Genomic DNA, 27,805 nt, shown 5'->3' with positions numbered 1-27,805 from the left:
TGCCATTTGGGATAAATTCTGCCAGTGAAGACTTTCAATGTGCTATGGAGCAATTTTTTCAGGTTATCCATGTGCTATCATAGTAAACAACATTATTGTTGGGAGCAATGATGAAGACGGACATGATAGAAACCTTAAGAAAGTTCTAGACTGCACGTGAAGTCGATCTTAAACTGAATCCTCAGAAATTTAAATTCAAGCTGAGAGAAGTTACTTATGTGGGTCATTTATTCACTAGTTCTGGCTTACAACCAGATCTGTCTAAGCAAGCTGCAATTCTTGAGATGCCAGTTACAGAAAATTACACATCTTTGCAACATTTTCTTGGTTTGGTCAGCTATTTAGGAAAGTTCATTCCAGACCTGAGTGAGCTTTTAACACCGTTACGTGAGTTGACACACAAAAATGTAAACTGGTTCTTGTTAGAATAACACCAAAAAGCATTTGAAGTTCTGAAACAGAAAATTGCTTGTCCACCCACATTGAGATATTATGATGTTCACAAATGTATAACTGTTTCATGCAATGCTTCAAAGTATGGTCTTAGTGCAACATGTTTTCAGGAAGGCATAACAGTCGACTATGCATCCAGAACTTTAACTCAAACTTAGATGCAGTATGTACAAATTGAAAAAGAGCTTTTGGCAGTAGTGTTCACATGTTCAAAGTTCAATGATCACCAAACTCTAGCGACAACTCTAATAAAGCCAATAAATTCAGCCTCAGCACGTCTGCAACACATGATGTTAAAATTGCAGAAGTACAATTTTAATATCATCTACACAAAAGGCAAATATTTATACCTTTCAGATGGTTTATCAAGAGCACTGAGACAAACAACAGAACAGCATGACAATGAGAAACCAGACTTGGAAGTCACGGAAGCCAAAAATGTTTTCTTATCATATCCTGACCAACGTAGACATCACACAGCTTTAGAACCAGTCCTACAAAAGCTGACACATGTTATCAGTCAAGGATGGCCAATGTGACAATCTAGTTTACCACTTGATGTCCAGAAATATTTTCCTTAGGAGATGAGCTCATGATGGAAGATGGTATCATCATGAAAGGTTTCAAAGTAGTTATTCCCTCAGTGTTACAACAGGAATATATTAAGATCTTACACTGTGGACACCAGGATACCAATGCTACCAAAAGAAGGGCAAGAAGCATATTATTTTGGCCTTCTATATCAAAAGATATAGAGACGGAAACTCTAGCATGTTCTATTTGTAATAATACTAAATCACACCAACAAAAAGAGCCACTTCAGCTAAACCAGATTCCTGAACGACCACGGTGGATGGTTGCTACTGATATTTTCGAATGGAATGGTCAACATTAATTAGTGTTAGTAGACTCTTACTTGAATTGGTTTGAAATTGACCTTCTTCCTAATCTAACATCAGCACTGTCATTACAAAGTTGAAGAGACATTTTTCTGTGCATTGTAGTCCACACAAGGTTGTATCTGACAATGGTACACAGTTTACCAGTCAGCAGTTCAAGACATTTGCAGAAGCTTGGGACTTTGTCCATGTTACTAGTAGTCCTGAATATTCACAGTCCAATGGATTAGCTGAGTGCACAGTCCAAAAGTGTGAAATGTTTGTTAGAGAAATCTAAGAAACATGGTACCGACGTTCTCCTTAACCTTCTCAATCTCAGATTTATTCCCTGAGATAACTTGCTTGGTTCACCTGCTCATAGTTAATGTCTAGACAGACAAGAACAACCTTACATTGTTCTTATCTGTCTAGACATTGCATAAGTTTGGCCTCCCAGGCCAAGGACAACCACAAAGCATTCTTTAGCTACGTCCGCAACCTCAAAGACAATACATAATTTTGTGGGGAGCTCATTGTAAATGGAGCCACCTATACTGAGCCAGAAGACACAGCAAACCTCCTGGCTGATAAATTCAGCTCCAACTTTACCCATCTCTCCGCCTCAACCTTCCATCAGGAAATATCATCAAATATAACTCCCCCTACTATCACTAGGGAACAGGTCCTTAATGCTCTTTCTAAGACCAAGAACACTGCATCAATGACCCAGACAATATCTTAGGATGACTTCTAAATAGCATGAAACATGACCTATCAGGGCCTCTGGAATTACTATTTAACTGTAGCCTTGAAATCGGCTTCATGCCTCATGAATGGAGAAAGGCAACAGTCATTCCTCTGCGCAAAGGTGGGCCATCTACAGACCCTGGAAACTACAAACCCATAAGTCTCACTGGTCTTATATGTAAAGCCATGGAAGGAATGATCATTTATTTATTAATCATTTATTTATTTAACATTTGTTTACCGGGAAAGTACGACTTGGAACAAAGCCAATTTTCAGCAAAGGCCTGGGGAGAAACGCTTCATATGCATGTCTTTGAAATGTAGGAAGAAACTGAAGCACCCGGAGGAAACCTACATGAATGCAGGGAGGATATGCAGACTCCACACAGAAGGTACTCCATCCGAGAATCGAACCGGAGAATCTCTTGCTGTGAGGTGACAATGCTACTACTGTACCACTGCACCATCCGATCATGGTGATGATCAAGAGATATAGTAAAGCTCCAGACACTGGACCCAACCCAGTTTGGTTTCAACAAGGGCAGATTATGCCTACTTAACCTGGTGGACTTCTTTGAGAAGGTCATCAAAACAATGGATAAGGGCAAAATTCTTCACACTGCCTATCTTGACTTTGCCAAGGCATTCAACATAATACCCCACTCAAGTTAGGTACACACCCATATGTCACTAGGTGGATAGCCAACTGGCTCATAGACAGGACACAGGAAGTTAGAATTGGGGAGTCCACCTCTACAAAGAGGCCAGTCGCAAGTGGATCAGTCCTTGGACCTCTCCTTTTTGGCATTTACTTCTCAGAAATCAAGGACAATGCCAGTGGTCTCTGGCTGACTAAATTTGCAGATGATTGCAAATTAGGAGCTGTCATTGAATCTCACACTGACACAAATGTTGTCCAGGAGGGGCTGACACAGACAAACAACTGGTGTCAGAGCCATGGACTAAAACTAAATGGCAAGAAATGCATAATAGTATCCTTTGGGAAGTCATCCATCCCTGGTAACTATCATATTGGCAACACACCCCTTAGAAATGACCCAGTAGTCAGAGACTTAGGGACACACATAGATAGTAATCTAGCCTTTGACCATCATGTGTCTACAGTGGTGAGGAAAACATTCTATAGTGTGCAACTTATAAACAAAAAGGTATAGAATCTAAGTCCAGGGAATTCATTGTTCCACTTTATTTGGCATTCATCAGACCTATTATTGAGTACAATGCCCCCTTTGGTGTGTACCTAACCAGGCATATCCAACAATTGGAATGTCCACAGAGGTTCCTCACTAAAAGAATACAGGACATAAGTAAAATGTCCTATGCAGCCACCCCAAAGCCCTATCCCTGTATTCTGTCTCCTACATGCTTTTGAGGGGAGATCTATGTCTGGCATACAGGGCATTGTCAGACCCCACTCTGATGGACCTCCTGCATATCCACAAAACAAACAGCACCAGAATTACTTGTTCTAAAGACTTAAACCTTGCCTGTGATATAAATAAGACCTGTTGGACAGACAGGTATGTATCCCAGAGACGACTCCTTCGCTGGAACAAGCTCTGTATCCATAGGAAGCAGAGTTACTCCCTAACCCAATTCAAGTGCAACTTGGACAATTGGGTGGGAAACCAGAAATTCATCCCTGGTTTGGCATCTGTGTCTCTAGTGGACACAAGTAACCTGTAAATGGTTCATCTCCCAAACCCCTGCTTACACTTATCAAGGGTATCAGAACTTGTCAGAGATTTGGGATACATGACTAGCTAAAAAGGCCCTTGTGGTCGTTAGCCTAGTAAACACCTATGAACCTTACCGATCAGTAAACAACTATTGACTCCAAATGCAAAGAACAACAAAGTGATCAATCTTAAAAGTTGTACTTCAATAAACTGAGCAAACCTCTTAGACCACTAAGACAAGGAGAAATCGTAAGGATGCAAACAAAAAAAGGTTACGACCGAGTGGGTATTATCAAAAAATTTATGTGAGGAACCAAGATCCTACATTGTTCAATCAGTGGGAATGGAATTTAAAAGAAACCAAAGACATATTCTTCCAGTTTCTGAAGCGATGACCCAGCAGATTACCTGTGGCAAAGACTCTGTTTCTCAGAGTGACCTTACACTTGTTCCCATTTCACAGGGTAGTGTATTTTCTCAAATGATACTGATGTTATCCCTGAAGTTCCTATTGAGAAGACTTCCCCAGAGACTGTTCCTGTTGCTAAACCCAGTCAAAGCTTTTATGTAACCAGAATGGGCAAAATTTCCATACCCAATCTAAAATACACAGCAACTTGGACTTGAGTTTGATTTGTTATTAATACTGAAATGTTATCTAGTATATACATTATCTTGTTCTATTGCAGGTTGAACAAATCAAAGAGGGAGGGTGTAGATCATTATGTGTTGTGTTCCTATTGAGCCACTGTAGCTAGATAGCACATGCATATAAGTACAGAGCATGTGCGAGAACAGTGCCATTTTGTACAGTCAGCCAGAGTGAGTGCAAGCATAAATGGTGTTGCATATTTGAGTGTGTTTGAGGTAATGTGTGAATCAGTTAGCTTAAATATATGTTCCAGTTTCAGTTCCTGACATGTTCATGTACATAAATATCTTAAACCTATTCACCGTTTCATCATCTCTTTTGAATGATGAGACAAGCGACAAAGAGTTTACCACACTTAATACCTAGTGTATGAAAAATGGGATTAAATTGAATGCTAAAAAGTATAAATTCCTTTCACAAAACATATGCTACCCTCAACTTACAGTACAGAAAGCACACCGTTACTAAATGAAAAGGTAGTCAGGGGCTTGAGCACTTGGATATATAGTTTCCTCTCCTTGGATCAGCATGTTGCAATATCAGTCAGGAAATCCTTCACCTGAGCACAACTAATAGCCAGAGAGATCATTCACATCCAATGAGGTTATTGCTCCCATTTATTCAGTACTAAATCAGACCCAGTATAGAGTACAGTGCTCTGTTTGGCATGCATCTCACACAAAATATTAACAAACTAGAAAACCCCTAGAGATTTCTAACAAAAATATCTCTGGTCATAAGATCCTTACTTATTCTGTGCTTTATAGAGTCCTGAGGGGAATCTATGCCTTCCTAACTGCATCATTAGAGATCCAGTGAGCCTTGACTTCCTATACCTCAGAAAGTCAAACAGCTCAGCTAATACTAGGACCACTGAGCTAAACCTTCATCAGCAGAAAAGCAAAATGCAGTGTAGAGATAGATTCATCACCAAGCACCTTCCCCTTTCTCTGGAATACATTTCCTCTTCAGATAAAATGGTGTGATTCAATATATTCCGTCAGACTAAACCTTCACAATTAGATAGGTGCTCTCAAGTTTACCCAATTACTATCCAGCCTCTGACCTTAAGAAAGGCGGTAAAGCTTGAAAGTAAGTATTGGCAAGGCATACATGGTGTTTGAATTAAATGACTTTGAAACGCCTGTGAAACCTGTGAGCATACCTCCTAACCTCTTAGGGCAAACAATCTAGACAAAGCCATAAATAATGGGGGGCAAAGGCCCAGAAATAGGGACAATTTTTAAATATTGCTCTTGCAAACGTAGAAAGTTGATAGAATAGCAAGTTTTACATTAGCATGAATTTCCTGAATGGTATGAAGTCTGAAACTTAGATGTCTGCCAGTATTTTCTAAAGCTAATTCTCAATGATTTGCAACAGATTAGCCAGAAAAAAAATATGAGGAACAGACTAAGAATATGAGGCAGAAATCTGGATATTCTGCAAAATCTTTATAGTTGAGAGGTATGCCTCTGAGACATGTGCAGAAAAAATATATTTATTTATTTTATTAGCATTTGTTTTCTGGGATTGTCCATTTGGGCGTAAGTTGCCCTTTTCACCAGTGGCTTGGAGGGAAACTCCCCAAGTATAATGGGTCTGCTTTGTTTCATTGAAAGCTCATTTCACTGAATTTGGATTCACGCTCACCAAATCTCTGAAAGTTCAAATTACTGAAATCTCATTTCACTGAAGTGAAGTACTGGCACTGTGTAGAGTACTGTAAGGCAAGTAAAAGGCATATGTCCTTTTCCCCACTGTAGTGTGATCCTGGAGTTAGTATATATAGTTAGCAGGGAGTGTGGGGGACACTGTCCTCCACCTAGTTTGGTTTTATATTTCACTAAAAGCTTCAAAACAATATGTTTTAAACCATAGACATGCATACTTACAACACCAATGGCTAAATCTTTCCAGAATACAATATATACCCAAATTAAGTAGGGGGCTACCCCCCCCCCCCCGAATGTCGGGGGCTGTGCCCCCAACTATATATATTAACTTCAGGATCACAGTGCGATCAGTAAAGTTCGACCTTATCTATATATATATATATATATATATATCTTTCCAAGAACACATTGACAAACTTCCCTTGTCTCTCATTTTTGCTCACTCTTCTTATGTGTGTTCTCTAGCCTCTGCTGAAGATTAATTTGTAGCATTTCGGCTAGTCCAAATCTCAATGAACTTTGTAAACCTGTTTTTTTTAAGTGTGACTGTCTAAACCTAAGAACCACAATCCAGATTTCCTGCCGTACATTGAGTAAGAACCTAACTGGACAAATTGGACAGTAATCATGCTCTGCTAGAAGTCATCCAACTTAAACAAATTTTGCTTACGTAAAAACTCATGGTCAAAAGTGCTTTCTAGCCAGTTGATTTAACAAAACAAATAACATATATTCTTTCACACAAGTAAGAATATTACATTGATTTCTTGTAAATCAATACTCACAATTATGCTCTTCATGGAAGCATTGAGTTGCTTATAACAGGTTTCTTGCTTTTATCACTCAATGGTAAGTCACAAACACACACCCCTAAAAACACCACTGACATATTCTCACACATGACCATAAAATCTTCAACAATTAAGCAAATGTCAGCTGTCTAGTTAACACGATATGCAGCTTGCAACAAGGTCCCACTCGCTGCACTCATGTGATGTCTAAATGTATTTCACAATGATTGCCTAGTACTTACTATGAAGCTATGAACTTAATATGCAACTTAGATGTGGATCCTAATATCCAAATTCAAATGAACAATGAGTCACAGAAATGGTGTGAAGGAATATGGAATTTCCATGTGTTATGTATGCCTTGCTTTACTTTTCCTTAATGAGGAACACAAGCATGTGATGTTTTAGATTGCTGTTTCTGTGGGTTGCATAGCTAATAATGCTCATGGTTTGGGACTTATTTCTGATTTATGCTGGTGTTTATTAATAAAGAAACTGCCACGTGCATCCCTTACCAATGCTCTCTTATATAGTAATAGAGAATAATTTGGAATTTCAGCAGCATTTTTTAGTCCTTCCCAATTTTTATATAATGATGTGAACAAATGCTGGTAGGAAAAGAATCTAATCAGAATTTACTGAATACAAGGGAAATTTCTAAAACATTATGGTAAGCATTGTGCGACTGCTGTACTACAGTTTTATTCAAGTTATTATAGTCATGTGTGCCTTAGGAAGCAACAGACAGATAGATAAAAAACAGACAAAAAGAAATTAGACCAGACAAATAACATAATATAGTCAGGTAGAAATATCTACTAGTGTGTACCTAAGCAATCGGTGTTTTAATGGTTCTGTACCCACGGTGTTCACGATAACAGCCTACTGCAGTCCGTAGCCATCCTTCCTTTCCTCCCTGATCTAATACTTTCTACCTGACAGCATTAACAGAATAATTACATTAATATTACATTTCACCACTAGGTGGTAGCATCTACCCACAATAGTTAGCCATACCCCATATGTCAGCCCTATCTAATTGCACCTCTCACCCTTGCAATTTTTATACTTTAGTATTTTTGGCTTCCTTTATTCACATTGCTGGACTGTTTCTGTTACTACACCTAAGAGAAATTTACTCACCCAGCCTCCAGTTGTTGCACTATCCCTTTCCCAAGGGGCCAGCTCACTGATTGTTTTTTGTGGGACATTTATAGCCACACTAAGCCCTCCCCCAACCCCCCTTCTAATCACACACAACCTCTTATCATACCCCAATGTCATCACTACTCCACATCTCAATGACAATGCCCTCCCTCCCATCACTTACTGTCATACCAGCTAGCCTGCTAATCTCTCTCACCTGTCTTAACCTATCTTACATATCTCCGCAACACACACCATATTCTTCTCGCTCACTCTCCGACGACATCCACCCTAAGCCAAGACCCAACCCCAACACTAAACTCACAAACCACACCACTCAACCCCAAAAACTTAAGTCCATTCGCTTCACTACACTTAATACACAAAGCCTTAGAAACAAAATCCGTAACCTTCATGCCTGGCTCTCCCATAACCACCCTGACATAACTGCTATCTCTGAGACCTGGCTTAATTCCTCCATAAAAGATAACAAAATTCTCCCACCAGGCTACTAAATCCTATGCAATGACAGAAATCACAAAAAAAGGAGGTGGTGTAGCTATTATCTACCCCTTCTCCAATACATTAACTCCTTACACCAACCACATCCCAACCTTTGACAACACAGAAATTACAATTGGTTTGTTAAAAATAAACAACTACAAGACCATATGCTTCAGTGCCATCTATATACCCCCAGCCAATAACATCAACACACTTGAAGACATCCTCTCCTGGTTTTCCTCCAACATCAAAAATGAAACCTACATCCTTGGCAACAAAAACATTAACTGGGCCTCTATTACCTCTGAAACCCGTATAGGTTCATAGGTTCATAGGTTCATACTAGGCTATCTGCCCGAGGGCATTTATAAGCCTAGCCCATTGTTTTGTGGCTTACGCCACCCCTTTAGTATGGGGAACTATACCCATTATTTTGCTGTGCCTCTGTCGAGCAGTGACACTGAGGTAATTCCTGGGGTATATCTGCGATCTTCCATCCATTGGTCAAGATTTCTCTTGAACAAGGCCAGCGAGGTGCTCTGCCTCACATGTACCGGGATTTTGTTCCACAGCATAGGGAGTCTTTGGGTGATGAATCTATCTCTCCAGCACGTCCTATTAATAGCCGTGTCGAGGTTTAAGTCTCCCGCCCTTGTGGCTCTGATGGATCTAGATTTTTTGAGGTGAAGCATATTCATCAAATCTGAGTTTGACATGGCCTTGTATGTTAGGCAAAGGTCACCTCTGAGCAAGCGGTGGCGACTGAATAGAGCTGGAGTTCTTTCAGTCGGGCAGCATAGGACAGATTTTTGAGACCCTTTATCCTTTCGGTGAGGAACTTTTGTGGCCTCTCCAGCTGCTGCAAGTGTCGGGTCAGATACATTCCGAATGGGGCATTGTACTCAATCATTGGTCTGATGAGTGATGAGTAAAGGGAGACTATGACCTCCCTTGATCTAGATGAGAATCCCTTCATGATAAGGTGGGCAATGTAGAAGGACTTCCTAACTACTTTAGCTACATGGGTGTCGAATGACAGACTACTATCAACCTGGGTCCCCAGGTCCCTGATAACTTCTTCTGTGCTCAGTGGATTGCCACCTGTTTGGTAGCTAGGGGTAACCTTGTTTTTCCCGAAGGGTATGACTATGCATTTTTTGTCATTTAACTTTAGGCCGTGGCTCTGGCACCAGTTATCCGTCTCTGTGAGACCTTTCTGAAGGATATCTGTGTCAGATGTGTTTTCTACTATGGCGCCCAGTTTGCAGTCATCTGCAAACTTTGTCAGCCATAACCCTCCTGTGTTTGCTTGTACTTCGGAAAAGTAGATGCCAAACAAGAGTGGGCCCAGGACTGAGCCCTGTGGGACACCACTTGTGACAGGCTTTGAGTCTGACATGGCGCCAGCAACTCTGACCCTGTGGGTTCTGTCACTCAGCCAGTTTGCAACCCATCTTGTGATGTATGGGTTAACATTTAAGCTGATGAGTTTTTCAATGATACCCGAGTGGGGTATTGTATCGAAGGCCTTAGCCAGATCGAGGTAGGCTGTATGGACTGCCTTTCCCTCATCAATGGCTTTGGTGACTGTTTCGAAAAAGTCAACCAAGTTTAAAAGGCATGATCTGCCTTTGACAAAGCCAAACTGGGTTGGATCCAAAGTCTGCAAATTCCCTATGTCTTTATTTATGAGGTCCATTATGATCCTCTCCATGGCTTTGCAGATAAGGCTTGTCAAGCTAATGGGCCAGTAATTTCCAGGGTCTGTGGAGGCACTGCCTTTGTGAAGTGGGACCACAGTTGCAGTGTGCCACTCCCTGGGTACGTATCCAGAGGTAAGACTTTGATTAAACAGCTGTCCTAGCTGTGGGTTTAATTCCTCATTGAGTTAAGTGGAGCACACAGCCGGGGACACCATCGGGTCCCATGGATGCTGTGTTTTTGCTTTGGAGAGAGCAGTTCTCACTTGGGCTGGAGATGTTTGGGGGCTGCACTCATTTGGTATAGATATCTCTCCTTTTGGGGGAGGGGAGTTTGCACTGAACCTGTCAGCCAGTATGTTGGCAATGTCTGTAGGATCAGTAATCTTCACATCATTTTGAACTAGTTCTGAGCATATCTGGGAGTTTCCTCCTAGGTTTCTAACATAGCTAAAGAAGGCCTTATGATTGTCTTTTGAGTCTTTAGCTATTTTTCTCTCGAAATTTGCTTTGGATGATTTTATGAGAGCTCTTAGTTTTTACTTATAGTGATCAAGGGTGTCTTACCTTTTAAGGATTTTGCTCTATCTTGTAGTAGCTTCCTCCTTTTGTTGTAGAGTTTGTTTATGGCTGGGGTCCACCAGACTGGACGCTTGCCTTTGGTACAAAGAGTCTTTGTTTTGCTTGGGATTGCCTTATCCATGCAGTCCTGCAGGTGCTGGTAGAAGGCGTTTGTAAGTGATTCAGCGGCTTGAGTATTGTTTTCCATGGCTCGGGGGCCTGAAAGGAGATCACACTAGTCTTTAGAAGTGTGAAGTCGGCTTTTGAGAAGTTCTTTACTGTGGTCTTTTTATTTCAGGTGGGGGTGGGATGAGGACCTCCAGCGAGATTAGTTTGTGATCTGATCTCACCAGTGAGGGGTATACTTCCGGTGTTGAACATTGTGCTCCCATGTTCGTGATGATGAGATCAATTATGTTATCTCCTCTTGTGGGGATGGTGACTAGTTGTTCCATGGCATTTGAGTTTATGAATTCCAGGAACTTTTGGGCTAGGGTGTTTGGGCTTGAGTAGTGTTCCCAGTCTATATTAGGGTAATTGAAGTCACCTAGTATGATGGTGTTTGGTGATACATTTATCCCCTCTAGTGTTTTCAGGAAGGCCATGTGAGTTTCCTGAGTTTGTGAGGGTGGCCTGTAACATGCTACAATTTGCAGAGCAGTCTTGCCTATGGTTAATTGCACCTGGATGGTCTCCGATGCATCGTGCGTTGCCACCAGTCTTGAGGTGTGGGTGTCCTTGATGAATATGGATACCCCTCCTTTCTTGGTATTGTCCGGATTTTGGGGCGGAGCATGATATGAGGTAAAACCTGATAGCGCTGGGGTGCTCTCAGGAGCCTTGAACCAGGTTTCTGTCACAGCACAGACATCAATGTTCTCCATACTGAGAAGGGCCTCGAGTGCATGCATTTTGAGATTTAGACTTCTGGCATTGAGCAGCATTACCCTTAGTTTTTTCCTTTTTGTGTTCTAGGGTGGTAGGTTTAGAATTTGAGCCTTGCCTAAAAAGGCACTATGGGGTGGCAAGAGCCTTTGCCAATATCCGGAATCCCAGGGTGACAGGTGCAAGCCGTCCCTTGAAGCAGCGTGGCTTGTCCAGCATGTCATCCCAGGCAGACAGATACTGGATCCCCTTTGAATGACACCAGTGTTTAAGCCAATTGTTAAAGCTGATCATCTTATCTCTGTATTGTGGCATCATTCTTGGTGAAGGTAGGATACTGCTCAAGGTCAGGGTCATACCTGCCTGGGCTACATAATCAGAGAGCTCCTCAATGTCTCTTTTCATGTAGTCCAAGGAGGTACGTCTCAGGTCATTTACACTAGCGTGGACAATGACTGAGTCATATTTGTACCTGCTGTTGAGAGACCTGAGTGCTTGCGTTATGTGGCGGATTCTAGCGCCCGACAGGCAGCTTACTGTGACCTTCTCCTTACTCAGTCTGGTGAGCGGGACATCAGTGTGTCTGACTATGGAGTCACCAATGACTAGTGTGTCTGGCATTGTGTTTGGCCTTAAGGGCTGTGACTGTTTGACACTCTGACTGTGAGGTCTATGTGTTGCGGGTGTTGTGTTCTGAGGTGGTGGTTGTTTGGGTGTCTGCTTTGGTGGCCTCTGCTGTTTTGGTAGATTTTTGATCAGAGCCTCGAGTATGTCTTTGTGTGTTTATGTGTATGATTTGAGGTTGTAATGGTACTATGTGAGACTGGGTCTATAGTGTGTGTGGTAACCTTCTCCTCCTGACTGGTCTTGCCAGTCCTATGTTGAGAGAGCTCAGCCTCCAGTTTGGCCGTATAGTTGCATCTCTCGCATGTATTTGTGTTTTGTGGGAGGAGGAAAGGGTTGTCTGTGTACATGAGGCAATTGAAACATTGCCTCAATATTCCCAGGTTCACCAGCTGAGCAGGAGAGGACACTAGCAACTGATCCCTCGACATGCTAGAAGGGTAGACAAAACGTTAAAAAGGATTCGGGGGGACGTGGGTGACCGAGAAATGGGGGGTTGCCTTTTTGGGGTACTATCTATGACAAGAGTGCCATATCAAGGTAATAAGTACTGTAGGAGCAAGTGCTAGGTTTAATAGATAGAGAATAGTCTACTTGGAGTCAAGTAGAGTTGATCTTTTTAGTTATAGGATACGCTGATTTGATCAGTAGTATAGTTCGAGGAAGGTAGTTTTAAGGGAAAATTTGAAGAGTGGACTTTAGGTAGCCCGAATAGTTTAAACCTGCTTAACCGGCACTGCCCTAGTGTGCAACAGTGGCAGCTTCGCTCTAAATCGCGCTAACGCGCGTTTAGCGCGTTTTATACCAGGGGGCTGGAAAAAGCTAGAAACTGGCCCAAAACGACCAATAAACTACTAGTTACTGGCTGAAACCTCACAAAACTGGACAAAAGGCAGCTCAATGCTTCCCACTCCCACTGGTAAGCAAGGTAGCTTCCCTTCCCCCAAATAAGGCAAGGAAACAGTACACCACCACAAGTACAATCAATCTGTACAGTTTCTCCCAACTGATAAATACCTCAACCAGACCAAAAAAGGATGGTACCTCCGGATCCATCATAGACTGGATTCTAACTACTCACCCCAACTTTATCTCTAATGGTGGAATACTACCAGACCCTCTCAGTGACCATCTATCAGCCTTTGCTGATCATCAACCCTCTCCTCTACAAAAGCAACACCACTACACCCAAACCCACAACCTCTCCCCTATCAACCCTCAAACTTTCTCAGAATGTTTACAGCATATTAACTGGACCCCTCTAAAAACACTTCCACTAGATAGTGCTGTATCATATTTCAACCAGTCATTCCTCACTCTTCTAAACCAGCAAACCCACCTAAGGACCAAATGCATCAAAACCAATCCCTGCCTCTGGCTATCTAAATAAACTAAACTTGCTATGCACCAGCGTGACAAAAAATGGAAACAATAACAAAAACAAAAAACCTCTAACTCTCTGCTAGAATTTAAACAACTCCGGAACTCCACAAAAATCTAATAACAAAAGACTGCAAAGCCTACTTCTCCAAACTACAATCCATACACTCTACCAACCCAAAACAATTCTGGAACTCCATCACCTCCATTCTAAACCCTTGTAATAAAGATAACTCCTGCCGAGACCCCAACCTCAAAACCTAGAAATTGCCTCCCAATTTAACATGTTCTTCATAGATTGTATCACAAAACTTTCCTCCTCTTTCTCTTACCCTCCCTCAAACCCCTCCCCCTCTAGCCCCCCATCCCACCTCCCTCGTCCCCTTCAGCCTGTCATCCATCCACCACAAGTACAATAAAAACCCTATTCCACAAACTAAGACCATGCCGCAACGTACCAGGCAAATTACCCTCTACCTTCCTCAAACTATCTGCCGAAGGCATAGCTTACCCTATCTCTATACTTATAAACAGATCTATACAAGAATCCTATGTCCCTAAAATCTGGTGCCATGCCTACATCATCCCACACCACAAAGGCGGTAAAAACATAGACACCACCAATTTCAGACCCATCGCTATACTTTCTCCTATTTCAAAAATACTAGAAAAAAACTATCCATGCTCAACTCATGCCTTACCTAACCCTAAACAACCTTCTCTCCCCCACTCAACACGGCTTCTGCCCTGACCACAGCACCATGTCAGCCCTCCTTTCCTTTCCTGAAACCTTCAATATGGCATGCAACAGTTGCAAATTTGTATCATCATTATTTGTAGACCTCTCTAAAGCATTCAACACTATTTCCTACATCTTAATCCTATCCCAGCTCTCCACCTTACATCTCTCTCCCACCACTATAGCTTGGTTTTCCAGCTACCTCTCCGAACACCAACAAGCTGTCCAATGGAAAACATCAACCTCTCCCTTCCTACCTACACCCACTTAAGTTCCCCAAGGTTCCATTCTGGGTCCTTTACTCTTTAACATATTCATCAATAACTTCCACAACTCAATTCCTGAATCCTCAGTCATCCAGTACGCTGATGACTCAACCATCATTTGCTCATCCTCCTGCACCTCCAAACTGCTACTAAAAATCCAACTAGCCTTCTCCGAAACAGAAACCTGGATGCAATCCAATCACCTAGGTCTAAATGATAATAAAACAAAACTGATGATCATTACCCCTGCCAGAAACTCCAATTTCAATAAAAATTAATTCTCCGTACTCAGCCAAAATAACACCACCTTAAAAATCGTTCCCTATACCAAGCTAATAGGCATCATCATTGACAATGACCTAAAATTTGATACCCACATACACTCCTCAGTCAAAAAAACCCATCAAAAAATAATTTTCCTCTGCCAACACAACCACTACCTCAGTTTGTCTACCCGACAAACTCTTGCATCCACCTTCCTTCTCCCCTTTCTTATGTATGGTGCCCCCCTGTTCACCAATCTCCAACTTGGCCTACAATCCAAACGAGAAATCTGTTACAACAAAATTTGCAGATTTGCAACTAATGCAAAAAATTCATCCCATCACTGCCACTCCCTGGGCTCCCTCAAATGGCTCGAACTTCTGAACTATTTGAAATACCTCCAACTTACAACTGCCCACAAGCTCATCTTCAAACCTGCAAACTGTCCCTCTCTCGCTACAGCCTTAAAACCTTACATACCAAGCCACTCCCTCAGATCTGAAAACCAAAATCTCATACAAGTTTACAAACCCTCACGCCCCCCTGGCCTACTGCTACTTTCCTGCTCCATAGCAAAACAGTGGAATTCTCTTCCCTCCATGTTACACAATCTATCTAACAACAACAATTTAAAATCTCACTTGTCCTCCCACTTAACATCTAAAGGGGAATGCCCTTGTCACGCTCCAACTTAACCCCCCACCCTCTCTCTCTTTCTCTTCCTTACTACTCCATAACCTATATACTATCCCTCACTCTGAGAATCCACTCCCTACCACATATATACTACTGTACCAGTACATGTGTGCCCCCTACCCTCTCTCTCTCTTTTCCTTACTATTCCATAACTTATATACTATCCCTCACTCTGGGAATCCACTCCCTACCACATATATACTACTGTACCAGTACATGTGTGCCCCCTACCCTCTCTCTCTCTTTTCCTTACTACTCCATAACTTATATACTATCCCTCACTCTGGGAATCCACTCCCTACCACATATATACTACTGTACCAGTACATGTGTGCCCCCTACCCTCTCTCTCTCTTTTCCTTACTATTTCATAACTTATATACTATCCCTCACTCTGGGAATCCACTCCCTACCACGTATATACTACTGTGCCAGTACATGTATGCTTCTTTCTCAATGACCAATGTATACAACAGTACATTACCTATAATGTACTACTATTTACAGTACATGTACTCTCTCTCAACTCTCAATGTGCACCTAAGCTACTATGCCCAATATCTACATGTAAATATTTCCATTCCTCTGTTTCCCAATACATATATGCTACTTTCCCAATGCTCAATGTACCAGACAGTCCACTACTTTGATGTACTTCTCTTTACAGCTCCTGTATGCTCTCTCAACGCTCACAGTGCACCTGAAATATTATGTTCAATAACCATATGTTATATATTTTTGCATACTGTACAATTTCAAAATTATGTGTAACATGCAACATGTAAATACTGTATTCAATTCTGCTTTGAGCTTTTCCCCACTATATATTTTGCATACTATATTCTTTTCAATATTATGTGTATCTTACAACATGTCAATACTGTATTAAATTTTGCTTGGAGCTTTTCTCCCAGGGCTTCCACTGAAAATGGGCTCTTCTTGGCCCAGTGGACTTCCCCGGTCATCAAACTAAAATTAATAAATAATAAATAAATAAATAAATGTTGATATGATTGACTGTAGCACAAATCAACAAATTAGAGATGTAGGATCTCTAATTCATAAAAATGTTCTTTGCATGTGGACAAGCCCTCTGCAATGTTCATACAGAGGGTTTCATCCCCTGTACCTCAAGGTCACAAAACATTGATATAAGTTACATAAGTTGTCAGCCACAGCTTTTTCACTTAATGTAGCTCGTAGGATCACAGTGTACTGAAAAATTATTTTTTCACCCATGCATCTTACTGTCTTATATCCCTGCATAATTTCCCACTCATAATGACCTGATCTCCTACTACTATTACAAATGCCCAACTTAACAGTAAAAGCACTACACTTACAAATAACAATGAAAGTAACCAGGACCAATACCTCTTTCCTGCTTCCTTACAAATGCCGAAAGCATTAGAAAAAAATGTCAGTATTAATGTCCTCATCACTCTGCACAATCCCAGCCTAGCAGCTGTCACAGAAACCTGGCTTAATCCAGACGACTCAGCTTGCCATCATCTCTGCCCTTGCTGCAACTACTTTCTTGACTCTAGCTCAAGTTCCAGAAGTGGTAGTGGAATGCTTCAAATTTACAAGTTCAGATCAGATTAGTAGACCAAGCTATGTCCAGCTCAATCTCACTAACTGGTTATTTACTGAAATATATTCCACCAAAAAGATCCCTCTACACTTAGGTGCTGCTTACTTATCTCCCTTCCTCCACAGACAACTTCAAAGCCCGTATACAAAATATTCCCTCCGCCACAAATAACTTGTTCGCTCTGGACGACTTTAGCATCAGTCTCCTTAGTACTATTCAAATAGAAGTTTAAGAATTCTTAACTAATTAAATTTACCTAAACTAGTATATTAGCCCACTAGACCCAACACTGCATACTTAAACCACTAGTCTATCATCTCTAAACCATCCTTGAGTTCTAATATCACACTTCATACCCCCTCATTTAGTGATCACTCCCCACTTAGCTTTTCTATCCTTCTTCCATCATAAAATATCCTCCCCATCCATATCTTATTTCGATCCAAATCCTAATCCAACATTACCAACCAAAAAATCCCTATCTCACTATCTCATGTATGGACCAGCCCCCAATTCTAGATACTGCAGATCCCAACCCTGGAGATGTACAGCTCACAGTGTTTTTATCACACATGCAAAATTCCTGCTTTCCCTTAACAGCAAAGATTATATAAATCTAGATTTAACCAGTGGCTACCCAATGTACTCACAGCTGTCCTTAAACTCAGAGACAATGCCTGGCACTCATGGAAGTCCAACCCAACAACCAACATCAAGGCAGATTTGACCACGGTTCATAATCTAGCTAAGCAAGCCATTATACATCACAAAAGTCAATTATATGCCACCAAGACTCTATGGTATATAGCTCTAAAAATTTTGGAAAGGGATCAATCACCTAACAGGCTATAACCTACCATATCCACTCCATCTAAATCCACCAAACTCACAGCAGGATGTTTCATTCAGTAACATCTCTGATCCTAACAATACCCTTTCACAGCACCCTTCTGCCTCACCCATACCCCAGAATACATCCCCATTGTTATTTAAAAAAAATATTATCAAACAACATCTCTTCACCCTTAGAAGAAATCCAGCTTGACCGTCTTCTTGCAAATAATGATTTCAACCTCCTAGTTCATTTATGTTTGTGATTAGTCATACCTCTCCTACATATTTTCAACCTTTGCCTTTTTAACACTTTATGGAAAACTGTCATTGTAAAACCACAACCCAAGCAAGAAACACCATCCTATGAACCCATTATCATTCTTCTCAATGTAAGCAAAGTGTTCTAGAAATTGTCTACCTGCAATTCTCACTGTACATTTCTGAATACCATCTACTGTCACACAAACTATGTGGTTTCTGGTTTCTCAGAGCACATCCTCCATGCTGTGGTCTCTCACAGATGACATTATCATGAAGATAAACAAAGGTATGCTTTCAGATGCTATCTTCATTGATCTAGTTAACCAATCCATGCTTTTATACCACTTGATTGGAATTGATGTGAACTCAGATGACATCCCCTGGTTCCACAACTGAACTCTTCCATAATTATTTTGGCAATTAACTATAACCATAACTAACTCTTGAACCTCCCCACTACATAAAGGCATCCACAAGGATCCATTTTAGAACTCTTTAATTTTTGATCTACATTAACAGACTCCGTCTTGACTTATCATACCATCCTCTGCTTCTATACACTGATGATATGGTTGTTTATTGCTTTAATCCATTCCCTCAGTTTACTACAGCATGACTTTCAAGCTGACCTTCAACCTTCATCCAATGGATTAATAATAAAAGGCTCATTCTGATTTCTTCAAAAAACAAAAATATGCTGTCTGGGACCAGACAAACATGAGCAGAATTCTTGAAAATCCTTGATCTCAACAATATTCCAAATGAACATTTCCCCTTTCTCAAAAAGCTTGGAGAATGGTTAGACTTCTGCCTTTCACTTTCAATGCACACCTAGACAACACACATAAGATTAATTCTGTCCTTTTTTGGGCCTAAGAAATATCCCCATTTCTCTCCTACTCTTGCAAGTATACTGCTGGTAAAGTCTCAGTCTATTTGCTACTGCATTAAAAAGAAAATAAAGCCATCCACACCATTACTAACCAAATCTGTCATTTCTGCTTAACCTCAGATAAAGCTTAATGGTTTCCAATTAAGGATAGGTCCGATCTACTCCTTGATTCTCAGCTGTTCAAACTTTTACATGACCATTGTATCAGTCTTCTTAATTCAAAACTGATAAGGCAAAATCCCTCCTATAACCTCAGAAATGATAATCACTCAGATCCTCTACTGCAAGTCTCACAAACAAAACTATACTTTAAACCACTCTTTCTCAGTTGTAGGCCCCAAACTCTGGTTAACCCTCTTCTCCACTCTTAAATGCACCTCTCTTATGATAAATTTCATGCTCTACTAAAAGCTTGTATTAAATTGTAAGGTAATTTCAAATGTATCAACAGCTGCTCAAGTAACCTTCTAGCACATCTTACCTTTGGCTTAATTCAGCCCTTATAAACTCCACTAGGAAGGACAGTTAAACTGTGCTTGATACAACTTCTATATAATGTACATTTTATTGTTTTCATCATGCATTTTGTAGTTGTACTCTTATTGTACTTGTTATTCATTTTGTCTTCAATGTCCTGTCATTTGTCTTGTAATCAAACTTGTATTAATTACTACTGCATTGTTTTATCCCTGGCTAAGACTAGAGTTGGTCAGTTTGATCAGTGCACTACCCTGTTAGCACATTCAAATAAATAAATTTACACTGTTAGCACTTTTAAAAGTTATTTTTGTCAAATTTAATTGTTAGGCTAACACACTAAAGTGTGCTAGCCGTTTTATAGCATTTACTGTTTGTTACTGCATCTTTTCTCCTTTCTCTGTGAAAAAAGAAAAAAAAACAAAAAAATCCTTGTTTTCCCGCTTTTCTGAACTAGAATAGTCCAGTCTTCAGATTTTGCTGATCTCTGGGCTTTGTCTTGGTTCCTGTGCTATCCATACCCTTATTTGGATAAGAGGAAGCTTCTTTGTCTCACCAGTGGGAGTGGGGAGCACTGAGCAACCTATTTGTCCCTAGAGGATTGGTTCCAGCCCAGAAACTAGTAGTTATTGGCCATTTGGGTCAATTCCTGGCTCTTTTCAAACCCTGCTATAAAGCCCGCTTTACGTTGCTTTAGCGCGTTTTAGCGCGATTTAGCGCGAAGTTGCTCATAGAGCAGCATAGGGCAGCGCCGGTTAACCAAGTTTAAACTATTTCTGGCTCCGTAAAGTCTGCTCTTCAATTTTTCCCTTAGAACTGTTCTACTTGCAATCTAAACAGCCTATACTCTTTCTGAAAAGCTCAGCACTTGCTCCTAAAGCATTTATTTATACAAGTAAAGCACTCTTAAACAAAAGAAAGTACTTCATCCACCTAAATTCCCTTGAGTACCCATTTCCCTATAGGTCCTTTCTGACTCAGTTACACAGCAATCTTTTTCACTATTTCTAGCATGTCGAAGGGTCAGTTGCTAGCGTCCTCTCCTGTTCAGCTGGTGAATCTGGGAATCTTGAGGCAATGTTACAATTGCCTCATGTACACAGACAACCCTCTCCTCCTCCCAACAAATACAAATATATGCGAGAGATGCAACTATATAGCCAAACTGGAGGCTGAGCTCCCTCAATTCAATACTGGCAAGACCAGTCAGGAGGAGAAGGTAACCACGCACACCACAAACCCAGTCTCACATAGAACTATCACAATTGCAAACCAAACACATAGACACACAAAAACATACTCGGAGGCGCTGATTAAAAATCTACCAAAACAACAGAGGCCTCCAAAGCAGACACCCAAGCAAACACCATCTGAAGACATAGCACATGCAACACATAGTTCACATAGTCAGTGTGCTAAACAGTCACAGCCCTTAAGGCCAAACAACATGCCAGACACACTTGTAATAGGTGACTCCATAGTCAGACACACTGGCGTACCGCTCACCAGACTGAACAAGGAGAGGGTCACAGTAAGCTGCCTGTCGGGAGCTAGAATCCGCCACATAACACAAGCACTCAGGTCACTCCACAGCAAGTACAAATATGACTCAGTCATTGTACATGCCAGTGTGAATGACCTGAGGCACCTCCCTGGACTACATGAAAAGAGACATAGAGGAGCTCTCTGATTATGTAGCCCAGGCTGGTATGACCCTGACCCTGAGCAGCATCTTACCCTCACCAAGAATGATGCCACAGTACAAAGACAAAATGATCAGTTTTAACAATTGGCTTAATTACTGGTGTCATTCTAAGGGGATCAATGTCTGTCGGCTTGGGATGACATGCTGGACAAGCCACGCTGCTTCAAGGGGCGGCTTGCACCTGTCACCCTGGGCTTCTGGATATTGGCCAAGGCTCTTGCCACCCCCATAGTGCCTTTTTTAGGCAAGGCTCAAAGGACAAACCCACCTCCCTAGAAAACACAAGTGAAAAAAAAGTAAGGGTAATGCTGCTCAATGCCAGAAGTCTAAACCTCAAGATGCACGCCCTCGAAGCCCTTCTCAGTATGGAGAATATCGATGTCTGTGCAGTGACTGAAACCTGGTTCAAGGCTCCTGAGAGCACCCCAGCACTATCAGGTTTTACCTCATATCATGCTTTCCGGCCCCAAAACTTGGACCGAACCACAAAAGGAGGGGGAGTATCCATATTCATCAAAGATACCCACACCTCCAGGTTAGTGGCAACGCACGAAGCATCGGAGACCATCCAGGTGCAACTAACCATAGGCAAAACTGCCTTACAGTTTGTAGCATGTTACAGGCCACCCTCTCAAACTCAGGAACCCCACACAGCCTTCCTGAAGACACTAGAGAGTATGAATGTCTCTCCAAATACCATTATATTGGGAGACTTCAACTACCCAAACATAGACTGGGAACATTACTCAAGCCCCAACACCCTAGCCCAAAGGTTCCTACAATTCATTAACTCAAATGCAATGGAACAACTGGTCACCATCCCACAAGAGGAGACAATATACTAGACCTGATCATCACAAACATGGGGACAAAATGCTCCGCACGAAGTATATCCCTCTCTGGTAAGATCAGACCATAAATTAATCTCACTGGAAATCCACATCCGCCCCACCCCTGCACAAAAGACCACGGTGAAGAACTTCTCTAAAGCCAACTTCACACTTCTTAAGACTGAAATGGTATCCTTCAAGGCCCCTGGGCTAGTGGAAACCACAACCCACACTGCTGAATCCTTTGCAAATGCCTTCTACGGGCACCTTCAAGAATGCATGGATCATGCAATCCCAAATAAAACCAAGACCCATTCCCCAAAGGCAGGCCGGTCTGGTGGACCCCAGCCATAAACAAACTCTACAACAGGAGGAGGAAGCTACTACATGACAGAGCAAAATCCCTAAAAGGGAAGGCATCTCTGATCAGTACTAGCAAAAAACTAAGATCACTCATAAAATCATCCAAGGCCAACTTTGAGAGAAAAATCGCAAAAACACAAAAGACAATCACAAGGCCTTCTTTAGCTATGTTAGAAATCTGGGTGGAAACTCCCAGATATGCTCTGAGTTAGTCCAAAATGATACAAAATACACTGAACCCACTGACATTGCCAACATTCTGGCAGACAGGTTCAGTGCAAATTTCTCCTTCCCTCCCCAAAGGAGAAAAACTATCCCAGCAGAGTGTAGCCTCCCTAATATCTAAGATGCCCAGGTGAGAGCAGCCCTCTGTAAAGCTAAGAATACAGGATCAATGGGACGGACGGTGTCCCGGGCTGTGTGCTACATGAACTCAAGAGGAACTAAACCCACACATGAGGCTCCTATTTAATCTTAGCCTTACTACAGGATCATTACCCAAAGAGTGGCGTCTGGCGACAGTGGTACCACTTCACAAAGGCGGTGCTTCTACGGACCCTGGAAATTACCGCCCATAAGCTTGACGAGCCTGGTCTGCAAAGCTATGGAGAGGATCATTATGGAACTCATAAACAAAGACATTGGGGATCTACAGACATTGGATCCTACCCAATTTGGCTTTGTCAAGGGCAGATCCTGCCTCTTGAACTTGATCGACTTTTTTGAAACAGTCACTAAGGCCATTGATGAGGGTAAGGCAGTTCACACAGCCTACCTTGACCTTGCAAAAGCCTTGACACAATACCCCACTCGGGCATCATAGACAAACTCACCAGCTTAAATGTAAACCCATATGTCACAAGATGGGTTGCAAACTGGCTCAAGGACAGAACCCACAGGGTCAGAGTTGCTGGAGCTATGTCAGACTCTAAGCCAGTCACAAGCGGTGTCCCACAGGGCTCAGTCCTGGGACCCCTCTTGTTCGGCATTTATTTTTCCGAGGTACAGGCAAACATAGGAGGATTGTGGCTGACAAAGTTCGCGGATGACTGCAAACTGGGCGCCATAATTGATACTCCAGCGGACACCAACATCCTTCAGAGAGGCCTCATTGAAACGGATAATTGGTGTCAGAGCCATGGCCTTAAGCTGAATGCCAAAAAATGTATAGTCATACCCTTTGGGAAAAACAAGGTACCCACAAATTACCACATAGGTGGTAATCCATTAAGTACAGAAGAGGTAATCAGGGACCTTGGGACCCAGGTTGACAGTAACCTCTCATTTGACACTCACATTGCCAAAGTGGTTAGAAAAACCTTCTATATTGCCCACCTTATCATGAAGGGTTTCACATCTAGATCAAGTGAGGTCATTGTGCCCCTGTACTCTTCTCTTATCAGGCCAATGATTGAGTACAATGCCCCATTTGGGATGTATCTTACCCGTCACCTGCAGCAGTTGGAAAGACCCCAAAAGTTCCTCACCAAGAGGATAAAGGGCCTTAAACATATGTCATATGCTGCCCGACTGAAAAAACTCCAGCTCTATTCAGTCGCATACCGCCTACTCAGAGGTGATCTGTGCCTGACGTACAAGGCCATGTCCAATCCGGAATTAATGGCCATGCTCCACCTTAGTAAATCCAAATCCACCAGAGCCACGAGAGCAAGAGACTTAAACCTCAACACAGAAATAAATAGGACATGCTGGAGGGACAGATTCATAACCCAGAGGCTCCCTACACTCTGGAACAGGATCCCAGTACATGTTAGGCAGAGCCCCTCACTGACTCTGTTCAAGAGAAATCTTGACGAGTGGATGGGAGATCGTAGGTTTACCCCGGGGGTCATCTCTGTGTCACTACTAGACAGAGGCACAGTAAACTAAACCCTAAAAGTGCGTAGTATTCTCATCCTAAGGGGTGGTGAAAGCCACACATACTCTGGCTAGGCTTATAAATGCCCTAGGGCAGATAGCCTAGTACGAACCTATGAACCTATGAACCTATGAAATATCAGCTGACCCTGGTGCCTCTGTCTGTTCACTATGTATGATAGGGCCAGCAAGGAAACTGAAGTTTCTCAAGATAGCACCATACTACTGCTGAGTATTTCTTATTTTTAGTACACCCTCCCCCTTACATCCCCAGTAATGTAATAGGCATCAGGATTAAACCACTCCCCACTTCCATAAAGGGCTGATGTTAGCAAGATTCATCTCCCACCCTTGACACCACTTTGTGCTTTTTTTTACCAGTCTCCATCAGAGAAATCTGTTTGTCCTGAATATTCGTCCCTCCCCTTCACCTCCTAGGAGAGGTATGTCCATCATTCTCTGCTAGTACCTCAGACATCAGATCCACAAATCAAACTTGGGTTGTCTGAGTCTTGCACAGGGCTTTATCCCTCTATGCCATAGTGCTGGATATAGTGTGTTGAAATATGGCACTATCAAGAAAATGCCATCATATATACTTTCTCTGTATTTGTAGTGTTATATTATTAGCAGATGACATAGTGAAAATAGAGCTGTAGTATATCTTAATCTGTTTGTTTGTTGGCATGCCATAACTACATATGCTTTTAACACGATCTTCAGAAACTATTGCCAAATATGTATTTGTAGAACTGAAATATACACTGTACCTGTTGCTATGAAATCCTCAGGCTCCCCTGGTTCAGGATTTGAAATAGGTCCATTGTACAGCAATAGTCCGTCTGGAACCTCTGTTATGTATTCCAAGGAGAGATGGCTCTCAAAACAAGGCTTGATGGGAGGAAACCATGCATATCCATTTCCAAGGAAGCTGTGTTTTGTTTGTTGGCAGTCAGGACCAGTATATTGTGAAGGACAATGACACCTGCAAAGACAAGTAATTAAATCATCAAATGAAGAAATAAACCTCCAGTCTTTGTCACAGATGCACATATAAAATATCACTAGAAAGCTAAATAAGCTGACAATGACAGTAGGCCACTTACATTTAAAGGGTAGCTATTTGCTAATCACACCTTTTCCTTATTCCCGTGTATATTGTCCGCACTATGAAATTATGTCAGTTCTATGCTATTCAGTCACATCACTGTATGTTATGGTAGGTTTGCATGAAATAACATAAATTTCCTTTAATTTATTTAGGAATCGGTTTGTCTGTTATGCTGCCAGTTACATTTGAAAATTCTGGTTAAGAAAACTCAGAGGAGCAAGGTGGTCACAGGCTTATCTTCTTCCTCTCCCACAGAAAGCCATAAATTAAAAGAAAATGTGAATTATTTGGGAACGCGGGCTTACTTAAATGTTTCTTGGTTTCAAGTCTGTGTAAGATGTCAGTTAGCTCAAGTATGAATGACAGGGAACCTGAAGATATAAGCTGCTACTGTGAATGAGTAGTGAGGAATTTATTCAACTAAGAAAAACATAGCAGTTTATACAAGAAACTGATTTAGCCATTGTATAAAGCTGTAAAAAGAATAAGACTCAACATGTTTAAAGGATTTATCTGTCTATCTATCTATCTATCTATCATCTATCTGTCTATCTACCTATCTATATATATATATATATATATATATATATATGTACACACACACACACACACATACACACACACACACACACATATATATATATATATATATATATATATATATATATATATATATACATATACACACACACACACACACACACACACACATATATATATATATATATATATATATATATATATATTGGCACTTTTCCCACATATTCTTGATGGAAACATAAATTCTGGGCACTCCCCTATGACAGTAATGGAAAAACAGAGAGACGTAGAAGTATTATGGCACTGAGGGAAGAATGGGTGATTGCTGAAAAGGAAGTCCTCCAAGGCTGTTTGGTATTTAAAGGAAAGTAAGGCATTAGTGATAAAAAATGTAACACCAAACTTAGTTTCTTCGGGTTTCAGTTTTTGCAATTATTTAGTGCATGTGATCAGAATTCAGTTTTGTTAGAGCAACACAATATGTGTAATAATCTGTGCATTTGTTGGGAAGGGACAGTGGTGACCTTTATAGACTTTCTAGTATGGAAATCCAAGTATTAATGTCATGAAACTAAAGCCTCTCTGGAGAAAATGTTCTTTACTTCACCCTTACAACATGATTGGTATGCAAGTACAAGGAATTAAAGTTATGAGTAGCAAATGAACTTCATTCTTAAGTCCTGACTCTTGGGTTTGGTTCCTTCTTTCCCCATTTGTCTACTGTATGACCAAGTCAGCTACAGAGCTCTTCCTGGTTTTCACTGAAAATGGATCTAAGCCAACTGGACAACATATTGAACAAGATATAAATAAGAAATACAGTTATTTGATCCACATTATTTATTTTTGTAAATTCCTCTTCATATATTAAAAGAAAACTATGTACAACCAGTGCAATAAACATTTAAGGTATTTGTCATGTATAATTCTTGGAAAGAATCCAGTGCTGGTAGTCTAGGTTATACATGATCAAAAACTTCTCAGTGTCTCCATTTGGCTGGAGGGCAAACTTCGATAGGCATAAACCATTCCCCAACTTCAAAAAATGGATAATCAGGAAAACATAGTTAAACATTGTATTTCAAAAATCTATGAGCTACTAGAAAAGGAAGAGGGTGGTGCTATAGTTATCTTCTTAAAAAGATAGTTAACAAAAACTTTGAACTCGTGTTATGGATTATGACACAATACAGAAGGAACTCACATATCTATATTACCTAAGCTTTTATCTCTATATTGGTATCAGGAACAATAATTATAAAATTTTTGTCACTTTTGAGGAAGAACTGATTTTGAAAACAGCTTGTAATTTTAATTCTTATAAAAACCTCTGGAAATAGCATCTGGTGCAATCATTATTATTCAGGTTTGTACCATGGGGAATTCTCAGAATTCACTTCACTTCACTGTAACCACAAATATTTTGACACTTTGGAACAACCAATCACTTTTTTAGAAGTAAATAATTTCCTCACAGGAACAAATAGTCAATTAATACCTTCAAAGACATTCAGCTTCAGAAAAAAATATAAAATCTATTAAAAACAAATTAAGCAATTCTGCTAGCTAAAATAATAAAACTGTGACTTGTCTAGCAGTAATAAAAAATTTCAGTGTTTCTAGAGCATCAGCACTATCAGATTGAAGAGTGTTAAGAT

At 41.0% G+C, this 27,805-nt stretch overlaps 1 protein-coding gene across 1 annotated transcript in view; it reads right to left on the bottom strand.

The window, feature by feature from the left end:
* LOC122810195 (neural-cadherin-like) overlaps positions 1–27,805 on the bottom strand; it is a 1,307,756-nt gene that overhangs the window by 346,051 nt on the left and 933,900 nt on the right. Inside the window, exon 23 of the mRNA XM_044081677.1 lies at positions 25,267–25,481. Within this exon, the coding sequence (XP_043937612.1) occupies positions 25,267–25,481 (215 nt within the window). The remainder of the gene's footprint in view (positions 1–25,266; positions 25,482–27,805) is intronic.

This window comes from Protopterus annectens, chromosome 8.part1, assembly GCF_019279795.1.
Source record: "Protopterus annectens isolate FY-2018-M chromosome 8.part1, PAN1.0, whole genome shotgun sequence".
NCBI classification, from domain to species: Eukaryota; Metazoa; Chordata; order Ceratodontiformes; family Protopteridae; genus Protopterus; species Protopterus annectens.
This window is presented reverse-complemented; position numbering and strand designations above follow the sequence as displayed.